The following is a 22721-nucleotide window of genomic DNA, read 5'->3' on the forward strand; positions in this document are numbered from 1 at the left end:
TTATAAAATCAGGTTATTTGCTCTTAATTCTTTCATAAAATGGACAATGAAAATGAGGGTGGTTTAAAGTCTCCATTCAACAGCAACAGGGAGCATCAGGCCTTTAGCCTTTAATTAAAAAAAGATCAGGGGGATTTGTATTGATATTTTTCTATGCACTTTAGGCACAGAACTATAATGCCTCAAGTCCACAGTAATGTTTTTTTGATCAATGATTAACTACCTTAGTTGGAATCTTAGATCACCTTTAGGTGCTCCTCACAAGCTATTTTGTCTTGTGGCTAAAATGAGCCACAACATGGAGGAAATGGCTGCAGAAATGGCTCAGGGAGGACAGTGACGAAGCAATGTTATTATCCCGCTTGTGTCCATTCAAGCAGCACGACTCAAGTATTTGCTTGAACTCAAGGTGAAGGTCCGACGAGACAGGTGCTTTCTATCACTAAATTTGCTTTCAGTGACTATTGTAGAAATGATGGATGGCTCACTGTGGCGCTCAAACTTTTTCCACATGAATAATATTGCAGCTGTACTGTTCTAAGATGACACATAAAGTTGGCCATTTCTGACATGATGTTTTGACACTGTCAACTTGGGAAATTCTTCTTTCAAAAGCCCAAGGACATAGCCGCCATTTTAGGGGGAGGAGGGGGGGGGCATGTGACCATTACGCTGTCTGTGATCATTCTGACCGGCTCGCCGACAGGGGGGGAGGGCTTGCAGGAGGCCGGGCAGGTCAGGAATCACTTGAGTCATGTGACAACCCCAGGGCTTTGTTGGGGAGTGACAGGGAGACCAAGAATCAGAGCTGTGGTGTAGCTGCAAGCCCACGGGTGAAAAGGAGGTCAGTGGCCACAGGAAGCAGTGCAAAAGTGCTCAGAGCTACTGTCCTTAATGAGAGCACATCCCCTGGGGTGTATATCCCAGCAGCCTAACTGCCACATGAAAAACTCCAATCTATATAGAGTGCTGCGGGCGCAAGAGAGCAGCCATTTTCATGGTCCATTCCCTAAGCCAGGAGCCATCTTGTGAGGTAAACAAACCCAAGTACAAAGATGTGCACCTTGGTACAGGGCCAGTGCTGTTCCATCATTCACACCGTGCTCTATGAGTCCTTGTCTTACCATTTGTTTGGTTTGAAAGATCTTGACTGCTCGAGTCTCAGTAGGGGCCTCCTACAAAAGCATTGTAAATTGATTTATTAATAAAGTTTGTATGCTGTTGAAAAACAGTGGCTAATAAAACAGTAGCCCTATAGGCTGAGTGGAAGAAATATATCTGAAAATAAACTTTGAGTAACTCATTAGATTAATAAAATTATAAGAATAATAACCCTGAGCACTGCCTGGGGAGGGAAATCTCATTAACAGGTTTTTCGATTCCACCTTTCAATACATTTGTTAAAAGTGCCAGAGAGTGTTCAATTATCACCCGCCCTCTCACCTCCAAGACACAGGGTGACAAGAAACCCCAGAGAAACCTGCAGGGCCAGGGAGGGGCCATGCACACAAGAACACACATACGCACACACATATATATTTGTATATATATATATATATATATGTGTGTGTGTGTGTATGTATGTATATGTATGTATATGTGTGTGTGTATATGTGTATATGTATATATATATATATATATATATATATATATATATATATATATATATACACACACACATATATAAAAAACCAAATATGCACAGGGTTTCACTTCATCCCCCCCTGAGTAATGGGCTTTCTGACCATTTGTTTAATACTGTCAACAAACAAGGCAAGAGCTGGAGGGCTACTCAGGCAACGCAATCCCACTCTTAAATGACTATGAGCCCATGAAACACACACTCTCAGGTCTGTACATGTCCAAGTGTTCGTACACAAAGAAGGGAGCTTTTGCCTATTGAGACTTTTAACAAAATATTTCTTATATTCTAAAGAAACTGCTTTCATCCAGCTGGCTTTCATAAGAGCAACCAAGAGCCCCACCTAAGTTTCTTTCTTTCATCTGTTTCCAATCTTCATATTGGCCTTTGGGCTACATCCTTGAGGCAGGAGGTTTGGAAGGCTATATTTGCTCTGGAACCATTTACTGTGCCCTCCTCCTTCTCGAGACATGGCAGAGCACCCGAGGGGGGGTGCAACTCGGCCCACCTGGAGTGCTGTGTCTCCACCTAACCCCCCCCTGGTGGTAGTCACCAACACTGTGCAGCATTAGTTTGTGCCTCGCAGGCCTCCAACTACAGCAACTGCTTGGAAAGACATCACAATCTGGAGATCAAGATTGAATAATGCCAGCTTCAAAACAGCAGTTTGTACGATGCAGAGCTGAGAGAATGGATTCAAAACATATGTGGCCAACTAAAAGCTTGACCACAGCTATGTTATGGCATAACATACATGGCGTTTACATGCTATACTTTTTTTTTTTAAAGCAGAGATGAGATGCTGGGTAAACAGAACGTTGAACTGTATGCTCAAAGTGCACACTGCACTATTTCCATGTTTATTTTTGGTACCAACTGGCTAACAGTTAGCTTCACTGCAGCAACACCTAGAGCTAACACCTCTTGCCAGCTAATATTCCTTAAAATAACCTCCAACATCCATGCAAAGAAGGCGTAAAATGGACTTGTGATCATAATAACTAAGACAGCTAAGTAGCTTCCTAATTAAAAAGTAAGACTTAAGTTGAGCTATATGTGGTTAGTCTGCCTGCAAGTGCCAACTTGTAGATATTTTGCACAGGCTAAAAAAACTATTTATGTTTTACCAGAAAAACAGAGCAATTTAAATTGTTTTTATTTTTTCTAAAATATATATTTTTCATTAAGAAAATGTGCAAATTGCTGGATATATCCCTTTTGTCAGTTTAAGCGATGTGCATTATGTGTGCAATGTATTTGTTTGACCCTGATAAAAGAGGGCTATTGTGGACTTCAGAATATGTGGTGTTTTTAAGGCCATGAGCCTCTAGAAAGGGCAGATCAACCATCTTGTTACTTGCAAACTAAATTAAAACCTCAAGGAAAAAGAGATACGAAGAAGAATGTGATTAAATAACACATTGTGGACACAGATGTATGGTAACAATTTGGTATATTTACACACAGTAAACATGAGTCTGTTCTTATGTAAAGAGGCAAGATGATTTGCAGATAGGTAAAAAATATATTGAAAAAAGACAGTATCTCCGCTGGAGGCAAGAGAGAAGTCATTTCTTTTTCAGCCCTCTAGCACCAAACCTGACGTCATTCATTTCCATTTCTCTGTTGCCTATGCCGCTGTTGAAACTGCAGTCTGTGTTTGCCTTGTTCCAGTTTATATCCAATGGATTGGCATTTAGTGTGACAGAGGAGAAAAGAATATGTGAAAAAAAAATCAATCCTTTGAAAATGGGTTTTCATCAGCTACAGTGTCTGATGTTGTGGTGAGTTAATGAACAAGGGCACACAGTGGCATTGATGCAAAGCACCAGAAACCAGGACCAGTCATTATCATCCAACTACAAAGCCGTGACGACAGTTTCTGACCTGCAGTGCCAGCCCAACCTGTGCCACCTATCAGCAAGAAAACTAATGGTGGTTTTTAAGCTGCAGATGTAGATGATGTGCACAATAGGCCTTTTTTTTTTTTTTTTACTTATAGTAGAAAAAGCACAACTGTTACTAAAACAATACTGACGGCTCTGCTTTATTCAAGTGTCCCTGTAAGCCATGACAGTGGGTTGCCGTGCACAATACCAGGAGCAGCTAAATGGTATTGAGCACCATTAATTTTATTATTTACACCTGTGCTACTCCTACTGTGACATGTTGAAATGTCTTCCATGAGAAAGCTACAGGCAAAGAAGGTAAAACCTTCTGCAATTTTGATATTAATGCCGCCTACAGGCAATTAGGCCTAGATTGATTTTTCTGTCTTTTGTTTTTTTATATCTGCTGTTTGTGTGTGAGTATATGTGTGTGGGTGTTTGAGGTTAACATCTTGGCTCACTTGTCTGGAAAAGTTTAATGGTATGTGTCATAATGGGGGAAATAAATGAGAAATGAATTAAGAAACTCTTGAAAAGCTAGCATGTGGTGTTCTGTACCCTGACACTGAATTGTATTGTAGTTCTGTTTAAATATGGCGTATTCAAAGTATTTGAAGTACAATATTATATTTAGACCAATTATTTCATTTTATCTAATAAGTGGAAAAGCAAAGGCAATAGTTGCTATATAAAGATAAAGAAAAAAGTCAAAGGCTGTAACACTCAATGACTGTAGGTGGTGCAAGTGTTAAAAGCGTGTACATTTCTTTGCCTGTAGGTGGCGACATCACTGTGTCTACATGTAGGTCTCACCTGCTGTTGGTGGCGTAGGATGCCATGTGTAAAAGTGGCCTGACAATGACTGAACAGCTTCCTCTTGTGGAGATCCTGGAGCAAAGCTAAATGTGGGATGTGGGTTTGTGAGTCAGATAGATAAAATTCTAATCGTGTGATTCTCTAAACTTGTTTTTTTTTTTTGTTTTTTTCAAAGAGGAATGATTATCTGACAAACTACTGTTGCTGACACATTTATTCCATGTCTAAAGATAAGGATTTGGTTTACAGAATATAAGGTAAAAAAAAAAATCAAAAAGTAAACTGAAATGAGTACTGGTGCATTCATGATAGAATGTAGAGCAAAAAAAAACGCAGGCATACACATACACACACACACGCACAGTCAAAGTTTTAGTGCTTAGTTTTGATTCAGCTCTTCATTAGCCACAGGGCCCAACTCCAGTTAGCTCCAGTATTAGGCTCAATTAGAACAAGATCCAATTAGAGGGCTCCTTCCCCCTGGGGCAAGGAGAGGCAGGAAATGGAGACTGAGAAATGTATAAGTCGACAACATGCGGACACAGCCAACATAAACAAACTTACTTTGTTGATCTCTGCTGTTGCTATGCAGGAGTCCTCTGGGAGTTAAAGCCCTGCTAGTCTAAGCTATGAGATAAAACAAAATAAAAAAAAGCCCCGCAGCAAAACATGAACTCTGTGAACACAAGGGCTCCGACACCATGAAGGGAACGTCTGGGCCCAGAAAATGAAAAGCCCACAGGCGTTTTCCATTTACAGCTAAAAATCCAGCACTAGCTTCTAGCCAGGGTTAGTATCAGACTCTCAAAATGAACACTTACACTACGGGGGGAACAAATGAGTATCTTTCTATTGTCACTCTATTAAATCTGTCGGTTAATAGACATATACCTTACTACTGACAGAAATCAATAATGTACAATAAGATAAAGGACAGGAGAGAAAGAAAGAAGAAAGAAAGGTATAATTGGTGAAAGAAAGGGGGGAAAAAAAAAAAGGAGAAAGACAGAGATCCAATTGTGTGATTCTCAGCTCAGTATTTGCTTCTATCTGTATGGTTAGAGGTGGTGATGGCGGCAATGTGCGAGCTGTTTGGGCTTGCCCTTGCCTCAGGCCTCCAGTGTTCCTCCCCCAGGCGGCGTGTGAGGGAAATGGTGTGTGGTGCGAGGGTAAACCTTGACCTGCCTGCCAGGAGGCTGCACACGGAATGAAATGAGCACAAACAAAGTGGGGGAGAGAGAGGAGGAGGAAGAGGAGGAGGAGGAGGGGAGGGGGGGGTGTCAGGCAGCAGTGGAGGAGGTATATGGCTGTACTTGTGTCACCGCTACACCCCTTTGTGTTGTTGTCTGATCTGACTCTGAGTGGCAGGATACACATCGTACAACCGTGGAGGGACACACACACACACACACACACACACACACACACACACACACACATCTCGCTCATTTGGGAGTGCTCAGGTGTTGTGGGTGGAATCCTGGTATGTGGCGAAGATGGAAAGTGAAATGTTACATTTCCCTTCATGCTCTGCCAAGTTGTGTTTCAGGGAAAGATGGAAATCCCATTATGTCACATGCCTAACTTGGCCCCACAAACTCTGAAACTCGTTTGTGAAAATTGGGTTCAGATCTTAATGAGTTGCAAAGTGGCTCCGGTCTTATAAGTCTGCAGAGGATATATTTGTTGAAACATCAGTGAAAGTGTGGCTATGCATAAGCCCCGATTTAGAGTTACAAGCAACTTGCAGCCTGGCAACCTAAAGTTACTGCTCTGCTCTGTTCTTTCCTGTCATTTGATTCTGCAAACAGTAGGTGTTTGAAGAGATGAGAATTTGTTCATCGCTATCCGGGGAGAATTAAATAAATTTAAAAAGGTATAATCGCTGTAAACCAGTGTGTTGACAGAAGTGTGTACGCCATATCACCCTGCTTACCTGTGAAAAGCCCAGTGAAATCCATTACATACTTTAGAGACAACTCATGAATGGAATAATTAGCACAGCATGCTTTCCGCCCGGCTGGAAGTCTCTCTCGATAATGAACAAAGGAAAGGAAATTAGCTTTTGTCTCATAAAGTCACAACTTCAAAGATCCCTGCCATTGCATTAATACAGCCATAGCCTGCAGCAGCATGGAAGAGAATAAAATAAGCACTCTCACTCAGACCCCATTCCTATCAAGGTCTTTCTCAGGACAAATACCGCAAGCTTGGCTCTTATAGACCACACACACTGGACTGGATCAGTAGGAGAAATTAGGAGAGAAAAAGCTGTGCAAAGCCATCCAAGTAAAGTGGATCCTCACACAAAACATGGTTTACATTAGTAAAAAAAAAAAAAAATCTCCAGGTGTAACACTATTTGAAAGTATCATTCCTCCGTGCAGCTGGATGTACACTTAATCACATCAGGTCAACACTTAGGCCCGGGGGTTCCCAGCTGTGGCCTGGGCGACCTGCGACGGCCGTCTCGCCTAACTGCTGTTGCAGTCAGCTGCCCCCAGCAGTGTGAGTGGTACACTGATCTGGTGCTGGGTCATCTGGCCTGGCACTACTACATTACAGCACATTAAAAAAAAAAAAAAGACCAAAACAGCCCAGTGTTTGTGGGGGGGAGCTGACACGATTGATGGTGACGGATACAGTTTAGGTCCACAAATTGAATCAATGTGAGGGGGTTTTCCAGATACTGTGGAGTGTAGAACGTATCCATGTGAAGTGAGAGCATTTAAAAAAAAAAAAAAAAAAAAAAAATATATATATATATATATATATATATATATAGTAGTCTTTCTTACTGTGTGCTTAACCTCCTCAACATCATCAATATTTTGTCCTAACAGTTGTTATTGTCGTTGTCTCAAAGCTAAAGGAAGCCGCACTGAAGACCAGGGCGAGGCAAGTATTGTCCAAGGCACTCTCTCTTCGCCTATCTGCTCCTTTATCTGCCAGGATCAGTTGTTAGTGCTGGCAGTTTTCCTCTACTGTCCTCTGGAGAGAGGTGGCTCTCAGCTGGAGAGAGGCGCCAGAGGCTATGCACTGTCTCCATTGTGTGGAGAGACACACAGAGGACTTGAGAGACTCAGTGCAGGTGCAGAGAGGAAGAGTGAGAGGGAACACACCTGAGGGGGTTGATTTTTTTTTTTTTTTTTTTTTTTCTTCACAAAAGTCAGGCTTGTTTTTTTTTTGTTTTTTTTTGAGGGGCCTTTTTAGTGCAGGGACATTTGTTGTCAGGAGGACAGATTTACTGGAGGTACACTATACTGGAGGGAGGGACGAGGCCCTCAGTTAGAATGCTTCCTCTTTAACTGCCAGAGACATTTGGTTACAGACGCAGACTGCCAGGATAAATAAAATTTTCAGCACTGAGGACAAATTGCAGGACAGTGCTATCACTGCCAAGCTACCGAAACAGTGTTATGAATTCAGTGATTCAAAGCAACACTTGGCTTGAACGTATAACGCGGTGGGACGAGGCGTGAGACCGGTCCATGTGTGAGGTCATACTCCTCACTTCAGTCGCAGGGTGGGTCTTTCCCGTACGGACAGGTCACAACAAGCTAAAGCTGATAACCTCACCTCAGAGTGGGAGGTTTCCTCGTGAAAGTGATCCTTTTGCTAACTGTTTGTTTAAAAGCTGACAGGCTACAAGAGTCTCTGTGACAGCATCTATTCATCTCAGGGTGACAGACGGAGAGAAATAGGGAACGAGGGAGGGCTAAAGAAACAGAGAGAGAGAGAGAGGGGAGGCGGATGAGGAAAGATGGTGAGAGAAAGCCCAGAAAAGAGTAAATGGGAGATTGGTGCGTTTTAACAATAGGCTAGATTTACCTTTAGCTTTGAAACATCTTCAGATCATCCTAGTAGCAATTTCAGAAATTCATCTGGCGAGTGACTGAATGAGTGCTGATGTTTTCATCACTTTGGTTTTAATTATATGTCTCATTCAGCACAGTCTTCCCTCTACTCGGCTAATTTAGATTGAGATCCTTCCAGGCTTTCCCCTATCTTTCATTTCCCTCCCCTCCTTCTCTCCTCTCTGCATCCCATCAGCCCCTTTGTAGAAAAAAAGAGGAAGGAAAAAAACCTTCATGTCTGTGACTTTCTTGCCCTCCAGCGTATGAAGCCCTCTTTTATTTTGATCATCGCAGCACAATGGATTCATGCCATTCTGGCAACTTTATTCAGTATCAGCCCAAATTTACATACTGCTTAACAAGTTTGTGCGTGACTGTTGATGCCTCTGATCAAAGTGCTTTTGGAAATCTTTCTCATCTGATTTTTTTCCCGTCCTTCATTTCAAATGCATGCTGCAGACAGGCATCTTTAACTCAGGGGCAAAGAAAGGTAACCTTAGTGCTGCACAAGCCCAAATGTCATCCAACAAGGAGGGCTCATGTCCTGGGGATAAAGATAATGTAATCTAAGCAGTATACAGTGTGTGACTGTGTGTCTTTGAGTGTGTGTGAGTGTGTGTATCCCTGTTTGCCTCAGTGTCTGTTGGAGGCTTGGTTTTGGGGGCGGAGGGAGACAGGGGATGACAAAAGTCAAAGCAGTCATGTGTCATTTTCGGTGCTGAAGGGCTGGGACCTGCCTCCAGGGCTGTCCTCTCTGTCAGACGCACTCAGATATCTGCGCTGAACTCTCTCGCTGTCTCTTTTTCTTTTGCTCTCTCCATCCTTCTCTCTGTCTTTATCTAATGCACGCGCATGTATGCAGCTGCTGCAACTAACGCAACAATTCGGTGCTTTATAGAAGATAAAAAAAGATTAAATAACAGAGGCATGAAACAGAGGATTTTAAACCATGAGCATCTGCTTTAGATACAAGACATGTGGTGACTCCCTTCATATTTCTAAATAACTGCAATTTGACCACATCTTCTACCACAGGAGAACGACTGGAAGGGGCATGATTTGCTCCATGACCAGTAATACATGTATCCCCCAACACTGTGAGAGTGCATTAGGACAAGTGGGGAGAAATTCTTTTTTCTGACAATGATCAGGTTGTAAATCAAGATATCAGAGGCCACACTACAAACCAATGGCCCATAAAATTCCCATGAGGATAGAAGAGGAGGCTGCACAGAAGATGTACTGTGGCAACCCATTGCAGGAGAAACAGTAGCCCCCATTTACAATAACACAGTACATGTGTAAATATACGTGGCTATCAGAGCAAACAACAGAATTGAAAACATTAAATAAATGGGAAAGAAAAATGGATTCAAAAATACAATGAAAAGAGGGTGTGGGTGGAAAGAGAGGAATCGTGGGAATGCAAGATTGCACCTCCCTCAGGCAATCGAATTATCCTATGGGCCGATGGTTCCTCCTTATGCGTCGGCTGACATTTTCCTGTAACCCCATCCCGAGTAATGCTATGTGATGTGTGTGACTGGCTTCTGCCACGGCCCTGAGAGGCCATGAAGCCCCAGGGCCATTTGCTTTTGGCCCGCAGCATCATGGGAATTATTTATTTTAGCTCTGTCTGCTCCTTTTTGCCTCTCCCTCTCAGTTTGCCCTCTCCTTCCTCATCTCTCTCCTGTTCTCCTCGTTTCTCTTTCTCTTTATCTGGCCCAGTGGTGTCTACTTTCAATTAGAGGAGGATGCACTTGTATTCTTCTGTGAGACAAACCCCCTGACAGGTGACTCTTGAGGGGTAACTCAAAACCATGCCTTTAGTCTCCTCACACAAACTGTTAGTATTCCAGCACCTTTCAGAAGGACACAAAGGTAAACGATAACTGAAGCTGATGGCGGTATCTGTTACTCAACTGTATATGTTGCTCTGTGTGATGATGATAAGAGTGGAGGGTGTGTTCAAGAAGAAAACAGTTGAAAATCAAGATCTGCTGTGTGTTGTGCATGTGTGCAAGAGAGAGAGGGGGAGAGAGGAAAGAGATTTAAGGACAGAAAAGATGAGATGTGTGATATGAGATAAAAGAATGATATTCAAAATGTATCCCTGGAGCTAGAAGTTAAAAGAGAACATTAAAAGAGAACATATTTTGATCGCTTATGGATATGTAAGCCAGCACACCAATATGCCCAAACTTTACTTCATACCGCAGAGCCCTAAAGGACATAAGCGGAGGCGGGCCGATCTGCTATACACAAACAGCGTATGTGTGTAACTGTCGACATGTGACAAGCAGAAAAGGGACAGTGTTGAGAACGTAGCCTTTTATGACCCAACACACTTTGACAGCTTGGCCATCGCTCGAGGACACAAGCAATGTTGCTTTTTCATCTGACAATTTTAAGCAAAACAACTCTCCCTCGATGGATTCAATTGTTCAGAGAGCCTTTGTGGCTGTGTGTTAAAGTACAGAGACAAAAACATGTCAGTAGCCCATAGATTCTGCTTGCTGTTAGCTAGAGGAGTCACACTGTCAATCTGTAGGACAAAAAGTGAGATGAAAGTGTAAGTGATATGATGGCAACACTGCTTTTATGCAACACTGCACTCTGCTGGTGTAGGAGGTGATAACACCTTGAGTAATTCAGCAGCAGGAGTGAGACAGTCTTAACAGAGGACTAATGTAACCTTAGTTCCCTAAGGACGCAAGTGTCTGTGTGCTTCTACCCTTGAAGCAGTTGCCTTATTTGGACCTAAGGACATTCTGCACTGACAAATTTTAAACATCCCAGGAGGGGCATACTTTGAAATATGGCCACAGGGTGGCACATTAGAATGACAAAAATGTAGATCCTCAAAGTGAAATGTGCCTGTGACTTGGAAATCAGCTAGAGAGGAGAGTAATGGATATCGTTAGAAAAGGGTCAGACTATTGATGTTAGATACAACCAAATACATAAATCAGATGTGAACATGAGTATTTTTTCCCAGTATTTTGTTCTATACTAACTACAACATGAGAGCACCCTTTGCCTTAAGTGCATGTGCATGACAGATCAAGAGAAAAAGAGATGCGGGCTCTGTTTAAAAAAATCTGTTGTGTGTTCACATTAATACAGTCTTTGCTATGCGTATGTGCAATTGGCCTGTGAGCTGTGTGTGTGTGTGCATACAAACAATGCACTCAGTCGACAGCCCGCAGCAGTGTGCATTCTTGCTTGGAGAGTACATGTCCTCGGGCCTCGTTCCTCCGCCGATGACCTCTGGTGAAGCCATTATTTTCTGCATTAATGATGAGCAGCAGCCAGTGATGAGAGAGATGGACTTTGTCCTGAGGCACAGTAGTGCTGATTATGGGCAACAACAATGCCAGCAAAAAAGAAAAAAGAAAAAAGAAATAAATAAAAGAAAGCAAGAAAAAGAAAACTCTTCCCACAAGCAGTTCAAAAGCAGCAGCACAGAATAAGCTGCTCTTGCTCTATTGACAAGATGGATCAGATAACCTATGTAGCCAGAGGATTACCCAGAATACTTTAAGAAAGGCTACCTATAACGTGTGTCTCTGCAACCAACAAACAGGTAACTGTGACAACATAATAATCTTACCTAACCCTGACCTGAAATACATTAGTGTGTGGCAATTAGTGTATGAATGAAAAGGGCTGACAGTGAGTCATGTAAACCCCATCGTTTATTGCCATACTAGGATTTTGTGACATAATGTGTAGGATGTTATATTAAGAGGCTTAATTGATCCTCTGACATCAGCCTAAACACAGACCTGTAAGACTCACAAACAAGACAAATTGCAGACAAAGTGCAATTGCTCTAGTCAAGGCAGCCAGGGCACCCACTCAGGAAATCCTGGCTTGGGGAGATGACTCTAAATGAAGGACTTTACCATTCACCATTATGTCTTTGGTGAGAGTCAGAGGGAACCCCCGGGGCTCTTCAGCACAGCACGGCACAACTTTTCAAAGGGCTCCAGATTAAAGTCACTGAAAGTTCCCACTGGGGTCTGAGGCCAGGATCCCATTAAGCAGCCCTACCACACCGCCGGCCATAATTGTGTCGTTGAGAATTCAGAGCAGTGGTTGCTTGATAAGCGAATTTAGGGTGAAATAAAAAAGGAGAGGCAAAAAAAGGGGTCTCGTTGGGCCACCATTAGACACTTCATTCGCTCATTGCTAATTTGTTTTAAATGACTGAGGGAGAGGTGAGCACTTTATAAAGCAATCTGAGCTACCTTTTTTTCCCCCGCAATTCCTGTCTGTGCCACAGAATGCTGATAAATGAAAAACATTGCCGTTTATAGCCACACACTACACTGCCGCTAGTGGTGTTTTAAACTGTACTTATCTTTATCGCACTTCTTGCTTTGCAGTAGGATAATCAATAAGTCCCTCTACTCTCATCTTGAGGAAACCGGTCAGTGCATCACTAGTAATGACAATTATTACTCAGTCCTCTGAGTAAACACCCTCTAGTAAAGCCAACAGATTGTTTACAACTACTTTTATAAATAACATAAAAACATGCTACAAACAAGTCAGGTTTTATTGAGTATTTAGTTTCATTGTGGATCTGAATGTTACAAATGGTTTCTTTCAACATTTGAGATTCATCACCATCAGAGCTGTTTGGTGAATGATATAAAAACATCCTGTAGGCATAGTATAAGGTCTAAACCATAACCTGAGATCTATGGATGTGCTTTTACATATTGGTCAAATCATTAGCTGGAAGTATAGGAACTAGTTATTCTTTGCAACTTGTACATCATCACTCAAATGTGTGCAAGACATCAAAAGATCTCAAATTATGATTCAGCTCTTTACAATGAAATAAATGAGAGTAAACCCTCTGACACATACTAATATCTGCAACCCAAATATGCTATTGTCATCCAAGTGCAATAAAGAAAAACTCTTAGTTAACTGCTTCAGGTTGATTTTTTCTGCTTTTTCTTCTCTGCCTCTTCTTCTTTCTCCTTCTCGATCTCAGCCACCAGGGTCTCAATTTCCTTGGATTCCAAAATCTGCAAACAGCCAAGAAAAGTAATTATTACCCTATAAATAAAAAGGTAGAACAAAATAAAAAGATAAATATAATTTGCAGCAAATCACCTTCAGTGGCTGATTCCGTCTGATAACAGCAAGTTCAATATTCTTTCCTCCTGACTGGACAACCTATGACAAAAAAAAATACTTTAATGTAACAAATCCCAGTGAATCAGCATATATTGACTACTGTAGCCTCCAACTCAAATCCATGTTGAGAAGCTGTGACACGTTTTGAGGGTATTTATGTGCAATTAAATCCAGCAAAGTAAATCCTGGACTTCTGTGGGTAATTCTGCAGTAATTTGTTGTAAGCATCGCTTAAAAATTTCCTTTTACATTGAGTGCAATTTCGATGGAAATTAATTTGAATAACACCTTACAAGGTATCACAGAATGTGACAACACATAAACAATTTTCGGTCTATTGAAATGAAGCATTTATTTTATTTGTGCAGAGGGCAAGTTCTGCTCAAAACAACAGGCAAAGTCACACATGGTAACGATTCTGGCGGATGACTTTATGGTTCACATCTGGCAGCAGGTGGTGCTCTTTGATAAAGGCAGGACTGGATTAAATTCACTATGGTAGGTGTAATTACATTGGAAGCGACAACTTCTCCATCTAATTTTTCACATTTACGTCCTGTCTATTTGTGACATCCTCTATATAAAAATGCCTTTAAAACATATGTATGGCAGTTGGGTAATCCTGTTGTAAAACAGCTTAGTAATTATTCAGTTTCAGTATATGTAGTTAACGACAAGGTGTGCAATTTCCAATATGTCAATGCAAACACTAAATCCGACCTTACCTCAAGCAAAGCTTTGATAGCCAACTTGATTGCCTCATTGTCCCCAGCAATGGCTTCGTCTGTGTAATTCTTCTCCAAGAACTCCCTCACAGTTTTTGCACTGCGGCCAATTGCGTTTGCCTGATTTTTTTCAAAAATAACAAAAAAAAAAAAAATCAATTAATGAATCAGTTTCATATTGATATGGTAGTTATTGGAAAGATGTGGCAAGAGAACAAAGTAATGTACAAAGAGCACACTCACTGACCTTCCAGGCATGGTAAGTTCCTGACGGGTCTGTCTGATACAGTCTGGGAGTTCCATCGTAGTCAAAGCCAACAATTAACGCAGAGATGCCGAATGGCCTGCGCCCATTGCTTTGAGTGTAGCGCTACAAATATGGCCAATATACAGACCAATGTTACTGGTTATTCTTAAAAATCTTTCTTAAAAATATATTAGCCAGCCAGAAACCAGAGAGTAGAGCACAAGAGCTGAAACTGATGTTCTTACCCACTGAATGTGAAATCTTAGAAGTTCCTTTGAGTAAATTAACAGCAAACAACCGATTCATTGTAAGAAGATTAAATACCTGTTTCAGTGTAGCTATGTAGCGTGTGATGTATTCCACTGTGACTGGGTCCTCAACAGTTAGCCTGTGGCTCTGGCACTCAACCCGAGCTCTGTTTATCACGATACGGGCATCTGCTGTCAGACCTTAAAATCATTGAAAGAAGTTAAATAGCTACACAACATGCAAATAAAATACAACATGAAATTCCAAGTAAAAAAAAAACTGCTATATAATGTTGATATCTGCAGTGATGTAGAGTAGTGTCACAACAAACTGAGCTGTTTCAAAATAATACGAGATGTGGTGCAATATTACATAATAAATATATTATTCAGTTATTGAATAAGATTGTATTGTTTGAGGTACCTGCAAATGCCATGCAGACATGCTCATCCAGGGCACATATCTTGCGGACAGTCCTTTCCTCCTGCAGCTTTGCTACAGATTTCTTCTCAACACCAAGGACAACAATGTCTTTACCTCTAATTCCCACCTGCACAGAATATAAATAATCAAAATTATTTCAATCCCATGGGCTAGCAATTGTTGATATGATATTTAGTAGTAAAGGGAGAATATTCAGAATTTCAAATCAACTGAGTTAACAGACTGACATCTAAAATCCAGAACAGGTCTTTTTACTTCATGTAAAAAGACTGTTTTCTTCAAGCAGGCTTGAGGAGCTTGAGGAAGAGTTGTAAGCCAATCGGTAACTTCAACACCAAATTGATCAATTGAACAGTGACACCACAGTATTCACATGCTCTGCTCTTAAAAGAAAGAGTACTTTAATACAAAATTCCTTTAGGCTTAAAGTTTGAAAGAGGGTATTTTGATTGTTTCAATGCACATCAATTACATTCATTACCAACAGGTCAGATCATTACATCATATTTAATGAACAAAATTGGCTGGATTACTTCCAAAACAATTTATGTCAAGTTACACTTTTTCCACACACTTTAGGGGTTAAAGAGGTTAACTTAAATAACGCGATGTTCAACGAACTTCGATTGAATATGAAAGTCAGGTGTAATTCTACCTGAATTTAGTAATACAAAGGTTATCTATATTTTAGTTATCTGCAACGACAGTGATTTGGTGACTATATAAATAACTTAAAGATAGCTAACAGACCTTATTAATTAATAATCAATTAAGTACACTAATTTAGTGCACTTACGGTGCCACATAGTATCTGGGAATTAGCGTGTAAGCTAACATTGGACATAGTCCTGTGTGTTTACCACCTTCAATGTTTGAATTATAAATGTATTTCAATATGTTTACTACTTCCGGGGCAAAATACAACTTCGATAACCGCATGTAAAAGAAAAATTGTTTCTGGCGTTATCACACTGAAACTGAAACTATTGTGAGAGTGACACAGCGACAATATGCTCGCTAACAGCACCTTACTCTTTTCATTTCCAGTAGCTGATTAATATTTCATACATTACAAGTGGAAGTTGCAGACCAACAGTCTAACAAGGTCGTAAAAAATCACAACACATGAATATAATACATTGTGTGAAACACGAAGTTAGCTAAATACATTAGCAAATGAGTGCCTGCTACTCGCTATCTTAGCTAGTTAGCTAACTACCGCTTGCGGGCGTTAGCGTTAGCATTAGTTTAATTTTACCATTTTACGACTTACCGCAGTGGAACCTTTTTTTACAGCTTCTTGTGCATATTCCACTTGAAAGAGATGGCCATCGGGAGAAAAGACAGTAATAGCTCTGTCATATCTTGCCGCCATTGCACTGCAAGACAAGTACAATCACAAGGAAAGGGGGAGATTTCAACCAAATGATTCAGCTAGTTAGTATCAAACTGCTCAGTCTATGATGCTGCCGTGTGTTGAAAACTGCGCCTGCGCATGACCTCTGAACCTCGGGCGATACCAAAACCAGAGGAAAGTTGTAACTCTTTTTGTGAAAAATACTATGCATTTAATTTGTGCAAGTGCTCTGCGAAGGAAATATGTTTCCTTCGAAAGTTAAAGAACAAAAAAAAAACGTTTTATGTACTTGGTTCATTTAATTAAGCCTGGGCAATGTGGAATGATGGTGCAATGTGGGAGACTTTTAAAGACATAAAACTACGAATAGTAAACATTTTCTTGAGCCATTATTGCCTAAAACTGTCAACAATGTTATAAATATTTTCTAAGATATATAGGTATATATATTAAAGCTCCGACTGTATTTCCCCTTTTCTTTGAGCAGTCCATTTCCCGTGGCCTTTCTGACTAGATCTAGACCGTTCCACTATATGAAAAATAGGGGGAATTGCATTTCAATTAAGTAAAAATGTAGGTGCTTTCAAGTATATTAATAAATGTGTGTTGAATATTAGAATGTATCTTCACTAAATTTAAACATCACGCATTCCCATGTGATCAAAATAAACAATACTAATAAACTATGTTTTAAAATGTGTTGTATCCCCCCAAAAATGGACCGCTGCATTACGAAATTGCATCCTATTCTGAACTGTTTGATCTGAGTTCTCCCGATTTGTTAAGTGTGTTAGCTACTATTGATTTTATGCTCTAGTTCACTTTCATTTTATAGAATATCACCATGTCGGTGGCGTTTGCACCTCACAGGCAGCGTGGGAAGGGTGATATAACACCCGCTGGAATACAAAAGGTAATTCATCTTTTTTAGCGCGTCGCAGAATGGAGGCTGTAGAATCAGACGCTGCTAGCCTTTGAGCTAATCAATGTAGCTGTGCCCATCCAAGTCCAACTGTGAATAGATCGGGAACAATGTTGCAGGGTCAAAGCGCGGTGAATATGAACCTCTGTGGAGTCAGGACGCCATGTGTAGACAATAGGTCTTAGGTCGACTTACCGGACTAACGCAGAATTTAATTTCAAATGAATGGAGGCCTGCGTTTTTGTTAGCTGGGGACAGCTAGCTAGCAAGACGCGTCTTTTGTTAGCTAGAAACGCACACTCATATTTAACAAAAACGCCCCCCATCCTGCCCGTTCTTTGCAAATTACAGCAGATTAACTATCAGAAAGCAAACCACACCACATTACGCAGTCTCATTCATTTTAAATGATGTGTTCTCACACATAACACAAACGTGATATAAATCTGCATTTACTTTTGCAGCTACTTGACGAAAACAACCAGCTGATCCAGTGTATAATGGACTTCCAGAGTAAAGGCAAAACCGCAGAGTGTTCACAGTAAGTTATGAAATTTCCGTCCTGCCTACACGTTACAGTAATTTTAAAGCTCACATTGTCTCAAAACCTGTAATGACGACTCTCCACCTGCCCAGGTATCAACAGATGCTGCACAGAAATTTAGTGTACCTTGCCACGATAGCAGACTCCAATCAGAACATGCAGTCTCTCCTCCCTGCTGTGAGTATTGGTTCTTACTGATTGTTTTGAGTGAGTGAAATGTAAATAACAGTGTGACTTCTCTGCCTCATATGGAAGTTAATGTTGAGTGCTTGTATTGGAACATGTCACTTGGGGATTAGTTAAGGTGAAGAGTCTAAGCCAATAAAAAAAAACGTAATATTACATCAAATAATAACTTGTTATTTTGGACATTCGAATAGACAGCCTGACATGTTAATTTTAGGTGTGTCACTTTCCACATTAAATATTACAGTCTGAAAGATTTCATGGCAAATGTGTAATATCCTGTTTTGGTTATTTCAAAGATCATCCAGTTAAGAGTTTCTTGTGACAGCTTTCTGAAATACGTACAGAATTTTTTTGGAGCTTCACCCATACTAAAGGTGAAAAGTCTCTACATCTCTGATCTTTTTCTTTTGCAAGTCCCACAACTTATTTAAACACTATATGAATTGAGTTTTTCATGCACTGTAATAGTAGTAATAATAGTAATAATAGTAAATATTTTGGGTTGCTTAGACAACTAAATTAGACCTCCAATCATATCATGTCATGTCATATGTAAAGCTCCAATAGCCCAGATTGGACTTAATATCAATTAGGTAGTAATAGTATGTGCTCAGTTTGTTCCACCTTCCATCATCTCTTTAACACCTTTTGTAGTCCTTAATGGTCACTAGCAGTGACTTAATTGATTGTACTTTATTCAGTGATTATGTTATAACGTACTACATGACTATTTATTTTCCCTTATTTAAATATGCATCTTTTGAAATTTTGGTCATCCTGCTTATTTTTCTTGAGGTTTCTCCTTTGAGTGGCACAGGCTCAGATGTGTTTCTAGCCAGCTGATGTGTATTTTTGTGTGTGTGCTGTGCGCCTGCAGCCGCCCACTCAAAACATGCCTATGGGCCCTGGTGGAATGAACCAAAGTGGACCCCCTCCTCAGCCTCCTCACGGCCACAACATGCCCTCTGAGGGTATGGTCAGTGGTGGCCCTCCAGCCCCACACATGCAGAACCAGATGAATGGACAGATGCCTGGTAAGTGACCCCCCCTCCAAACATCCCTCCCTCGTCTTTCTCTCTCTTCTCTCTCCCCTTCTTCTCCCTCAGTCCCTGTCTCACTTGGGTTGCCTAGCAACAGCACAGAACCGTGAGGGAGGTCGCTCTGCTGAAGGATGATGTCACCCATTTGCCAGCTCTGGTGGTCTTGGACTTGTACTCCATTTGATTATGCTTATGCTCTCCTCCTTAATTATCATGGTTTGCTTTAATGTAGGCTTTGTTTGGTTTTTGTTTGCATATTTAAATATTTTATTATTTTATTGTTCTACAATGCATAGAGATACCTTCTTTTTTTTTTTTTTTTTTTTTAAGGCACTGATTGCTTTACCACCAAATTATCGTAATTTGTAAAAGTGTAGGGCACTTTGTAGAAACCAGAAAACACATTAGTGTTCACTTAAGCTGTACCATGCAATGCCATTCTGTTTTTGGTTTAAACCTCACAACAGAGAATACACATTCTGGTTGACAGTATTATGGTATTACTTGTATTCTGTGCCAGTTTGGAATAATTTTGTACCTTCTTCACAATAAAAGAGTTGCCATCTTTCAAAGTTTTTTTCCATCATAACTTCCCACTTTTTGAATATTGCAAGAGAGGAATAGATTAAAAGAAGATGCAAACACAAATGAACTGATTAAAAAGAGGTGCAGGCAATTAGTTAGAGTTAATTACGTTTACCAAATAATTATGTTTTTTTTTTCCAAAGTCAGTCATAAATCATCTCTGCCATTATTTTCCAGGGCCAAATCACATGCCGATGCAAGGTCCCGGTCCAGGCCCCAACCAGCCCCCAAACATGCCCAGTGGCTCAATGAATATGCCCCCCAGCAGCCATGGCTCGATGGGTGGTTACAATCACACCGTCCCGGCCTCCCAGGGCATGCCAGCTCAGAGCCAAATGAACATGACCCAAGGCCAACCCATGGGAAACTATGGGCCTCGGCCAAACATGAACATGCAGCCCAATCAAGGTAAAACAGCTCATTTGTTAATTTCCACTTGGTTGTATTGATTTCCAATGCTTTCTCACCTGCCTCGCTAGTGTGTACTGCACATCATTCACGTGCATTTGATAAACGTTGTATGGGTTTTCTCTCTAGTATCGTTTGAGAGTTAACTCTTTTGTTGGTGTACTACAGGCCCCATGATGCACCAGCAGCCTCCCTCCCAGCAGTATAACATGCCTCCTGGTGGTGGTGGACAGCACTACCAAGGACAACAGAACCCAATGGGCATGATGGGCCAGGTCAACCAAGGGAACCATGTCATGGGGCAGAGGCCAATGCCACCATACAGACCTCCACAGCAAGGTATACCCCTCAGAGTGTGTCTGTTAAGTGTGCAAGTTGTGAGTGTTGGTTTTTCTTCTCCCTAACCCTCCCTCCTGCATTTCTTACTATTGTTCCTCTCAATTTCCTTTATTTCCACTTCTGTAGCCCACAGACATCTTGATGACTAAAGATGTGACCTAAAGCCTCCAATCATAAAATTAGCCAAGTGACCAAAAGAAAGCTTTCTAACAAGAACTAGCGGCAAGGACTCCATCCTCTCTGCTCTTCCCCTCACACAACCGATCCAACAACACCTTGAATCTACTTGTGTGTATGTTGTGTGTATGTGTATGTAGGACCCCCTCAGCAGTACCCAGGGCAGGAAGACTACTATGGGGACCAGTACAGTCACGCAGGACAGGGAGCCTCAGAAGGTAGGAGATCCCTCCAGTCGCTTGGAGAAACCCAACAAAAAATGAACCCAGGAATTGTGTTAAAACACAAATGATGCAAAGAGACTGCGACAAAGGCAAAATTTCAGTTTCTTCATTATTTTCTGGGAAATCAAAGTGACTTTGGGCTCTAACAAAGGAAAAATGGTATGTGATATTTGATTTTGAAGAAACATCCACATACCAGGGTGCACCGTATTCCTAAGGGTGCTGCAGTCCGTGGATAAGTTAGCACCCAGTCTTGTAATGACATCCCCCAGTTGTGGTTGGTGCTCTACCTGTGGTGTGAAAGAAAAGTCAGGGGCAGAGTCTTGTGTGAGTCTTAATAGTTAAAGCTGTACCAACAAAAGGTAACATGCTCACCCTTTAGATTGGCACATGTGATGCCTTTTATATCAGGTGGCATTTTTAGAGAAATATCCAATTAGTGTGTTCAAGTGCTTCTCAATGTGCCAGTTTCCACTGAAATGAAGCAGACGGCCTTTATTTGTTAATATACAGATTTTGTGTAGACAAAATAAGGGACCTGTGTGATTTGTAGAAGAGCAGCGCTAGTGCCTTAAAAATCACCAACAATTTTTTTTCAGAAATGCTGCCACTGCATTATGCTCTAAATTTAACAGTGGACATACTGCCAGTTTTCTCCATCTGGTGTGTTTCAGGGTGATATAATTACGTATTATAACAGAGTAGCAACACTGAAAGATTACAGATTCATATTCAACAACTTCTTTTCTTTCTTTGTCCAATTAACATTTACTTTTTTGTTGTTTTTGTTTTTCCCCTCTACTGACTACACTGTTTTCCTTTTGACCTTTCAAACACAAGTGTTTTCCTTTTTTGAAATGAAGAAAATCCAGCCATTCTGGGAAAAAAAACCCACAGCTGTCTCAGAAACTGCTGTTACCAAGACGCTGCAGTATATTGTGCATCTCTGGACTCTTCAATAATATGATCAATTTCATCTTATCCCTCTGATATTTTCTGAAGTACTTCAAATGCCAAGCAATACTTGAATACGTTTATTGTGTTAAGTTAGCTCTATGTTTCCACGCTGAGCTGATGTAGGTCATAATGATTACAGTTTGCAGCCACCATATCCCGATCAAGACAATGGTAGGCCTTATGTGAATCCCTCACAACACTGGTGTCACAGAAAGGATCTTTATAACTTCATCTAATGTGTGTGCTCATGACAATGCTGACGTAGTTTTGTTTATTTATTTATTTTTAATATATTTAGATTATTTAGGTTAGGATGCCTTTTTGCTACTGTTTGATTTTTGAAAAGTATACACCAGTGTTTCCTCTACATTCATTTAGGAGTGGCGGCCCGCCACTGCTAAATCATAGCCGCCACGCCTTCAAATTTCTTTTATTTTTTTTATTTTTTTATTTTTATTTTTTTATTGTCGCAAATGCACCACCGCCACATCTCTCCACCTTCACAGCACAGCCTGTGTGATGATGAGCGCAACAGCGGGGGGAGGGGAGGGAGTGGGGTGGCTGGGGGATACTATTGGAGTTAATTACTCGCGAGAGCGCGGCCTTGAAAGTGACGTCACGTCAGGCACCAGGTCAGAGTCAGAAGTGTAGTCGTGAGGAATAAAGCAGCGAATTACCGGAGAAAAGGTAGACTTATTAGCCAACTCAGTGACGCTAACTTGGGTAAACTAATTGATAGCATTAAGCTAATATCTACACGTCATTATGTATTAACTGCTGACTGCATTTTCAGATGAGCTTGTTCAGATACTTCTCTAAGAAGAGAACAGACAACAGATGAAGAAGACGCTAGTCAGGCAGCATCATAAGCCTTTTACTGACTCGTAAATGATGATGGTTAGGTAAAAAATAGTATTTTAATGTTCACACTTGTAATCAGATGTGATGTGAGT

At 40.9% G+C, this 22721-nt stretch overlaps 2 protein-coding genes across 4 annotated transcripts in view; one reads left to right on the plus strand and one right to left on the minus strand.

Annotated features, from left to right (window-relative positions):
* Positions 1–12750: 12750 nt before the first annotated feature.
* On the minus strand, positions 12751–16493 carry psma8 (proteasome 20S subunit alpha 8). Its single transcript, XM_023427243.2, has 7 exons — positions 16300–16493; positions 15006–15132; positions 14658–14782; positions 14334–14456; positions 14087–14206; positions 13338–13400; positions 12751–13249 (listed from the first exon to the last, which is right to left on the minus strand). Exons 1-7 carry the CDS (start codon positions 16399–16401, stop codon positions 13154–13156), a joined length of 756 nt encoding a protein of 251 aa, XP_023283011.1. The 5' UTR covers positions 16402–16493; the 3' UTR covers positions 12751–13153.
* A 632-nt stretch (positions 16494–17125) lies between these two features.
* Positions 17126–22721, plus strand: part of ss18 (SS18 subunit of BAF chromatin remodeling complex) — an 11014-nt gene continuing 5418 nt past the window's right edge. For 2 of the 3 annotated variants that reach the window (XM_023427210.2, XM_023427211.2), the window contains exons 1-7: positions 17126–17296; positions 17770–17846; positions 17942–18026; positions 18916–19072; positions 19841–20071; positions 20240–20410; positions 20728–20805. In XM_023427210.2, the coding sequence (XP_023282978.1) occupies positions 17228–17296; positions 17770–17846; positions 17942–18026; positions 18916–19072; positions 19841–20071; positions 20240–20410; positions 20728–20805 (868 nt within the window). In that variant the 5' untranslated portion in view covers positions 17126–17227. The remainder of the gene's footprint in view (positions 17297–17769; positions 17847–17941; positions 18027–18915; positions 19073–19840; positions 20072–20239; positions 20411–20727; positions 20806–22721) is intronic. The other variant, XM_023427212.2, reaches the window with a different exon arrangement.

This window comes from Seriola lalandi, unplaced genomic scaffold (assembly GCF_002814215.2).
Source record: "Seriola lalandi dorsalis isolate HSWRI2012SDOR001 ecotype SW California unplaced genomic scaffold, Sedor1 jcf7180002054855, whole genome shotgun sequence".
NCBI lineage: Eukaryota > Metazoa > Chordata > Actinopteri > Carangiformes > Carangidae > Seriola > Seriola lalandi.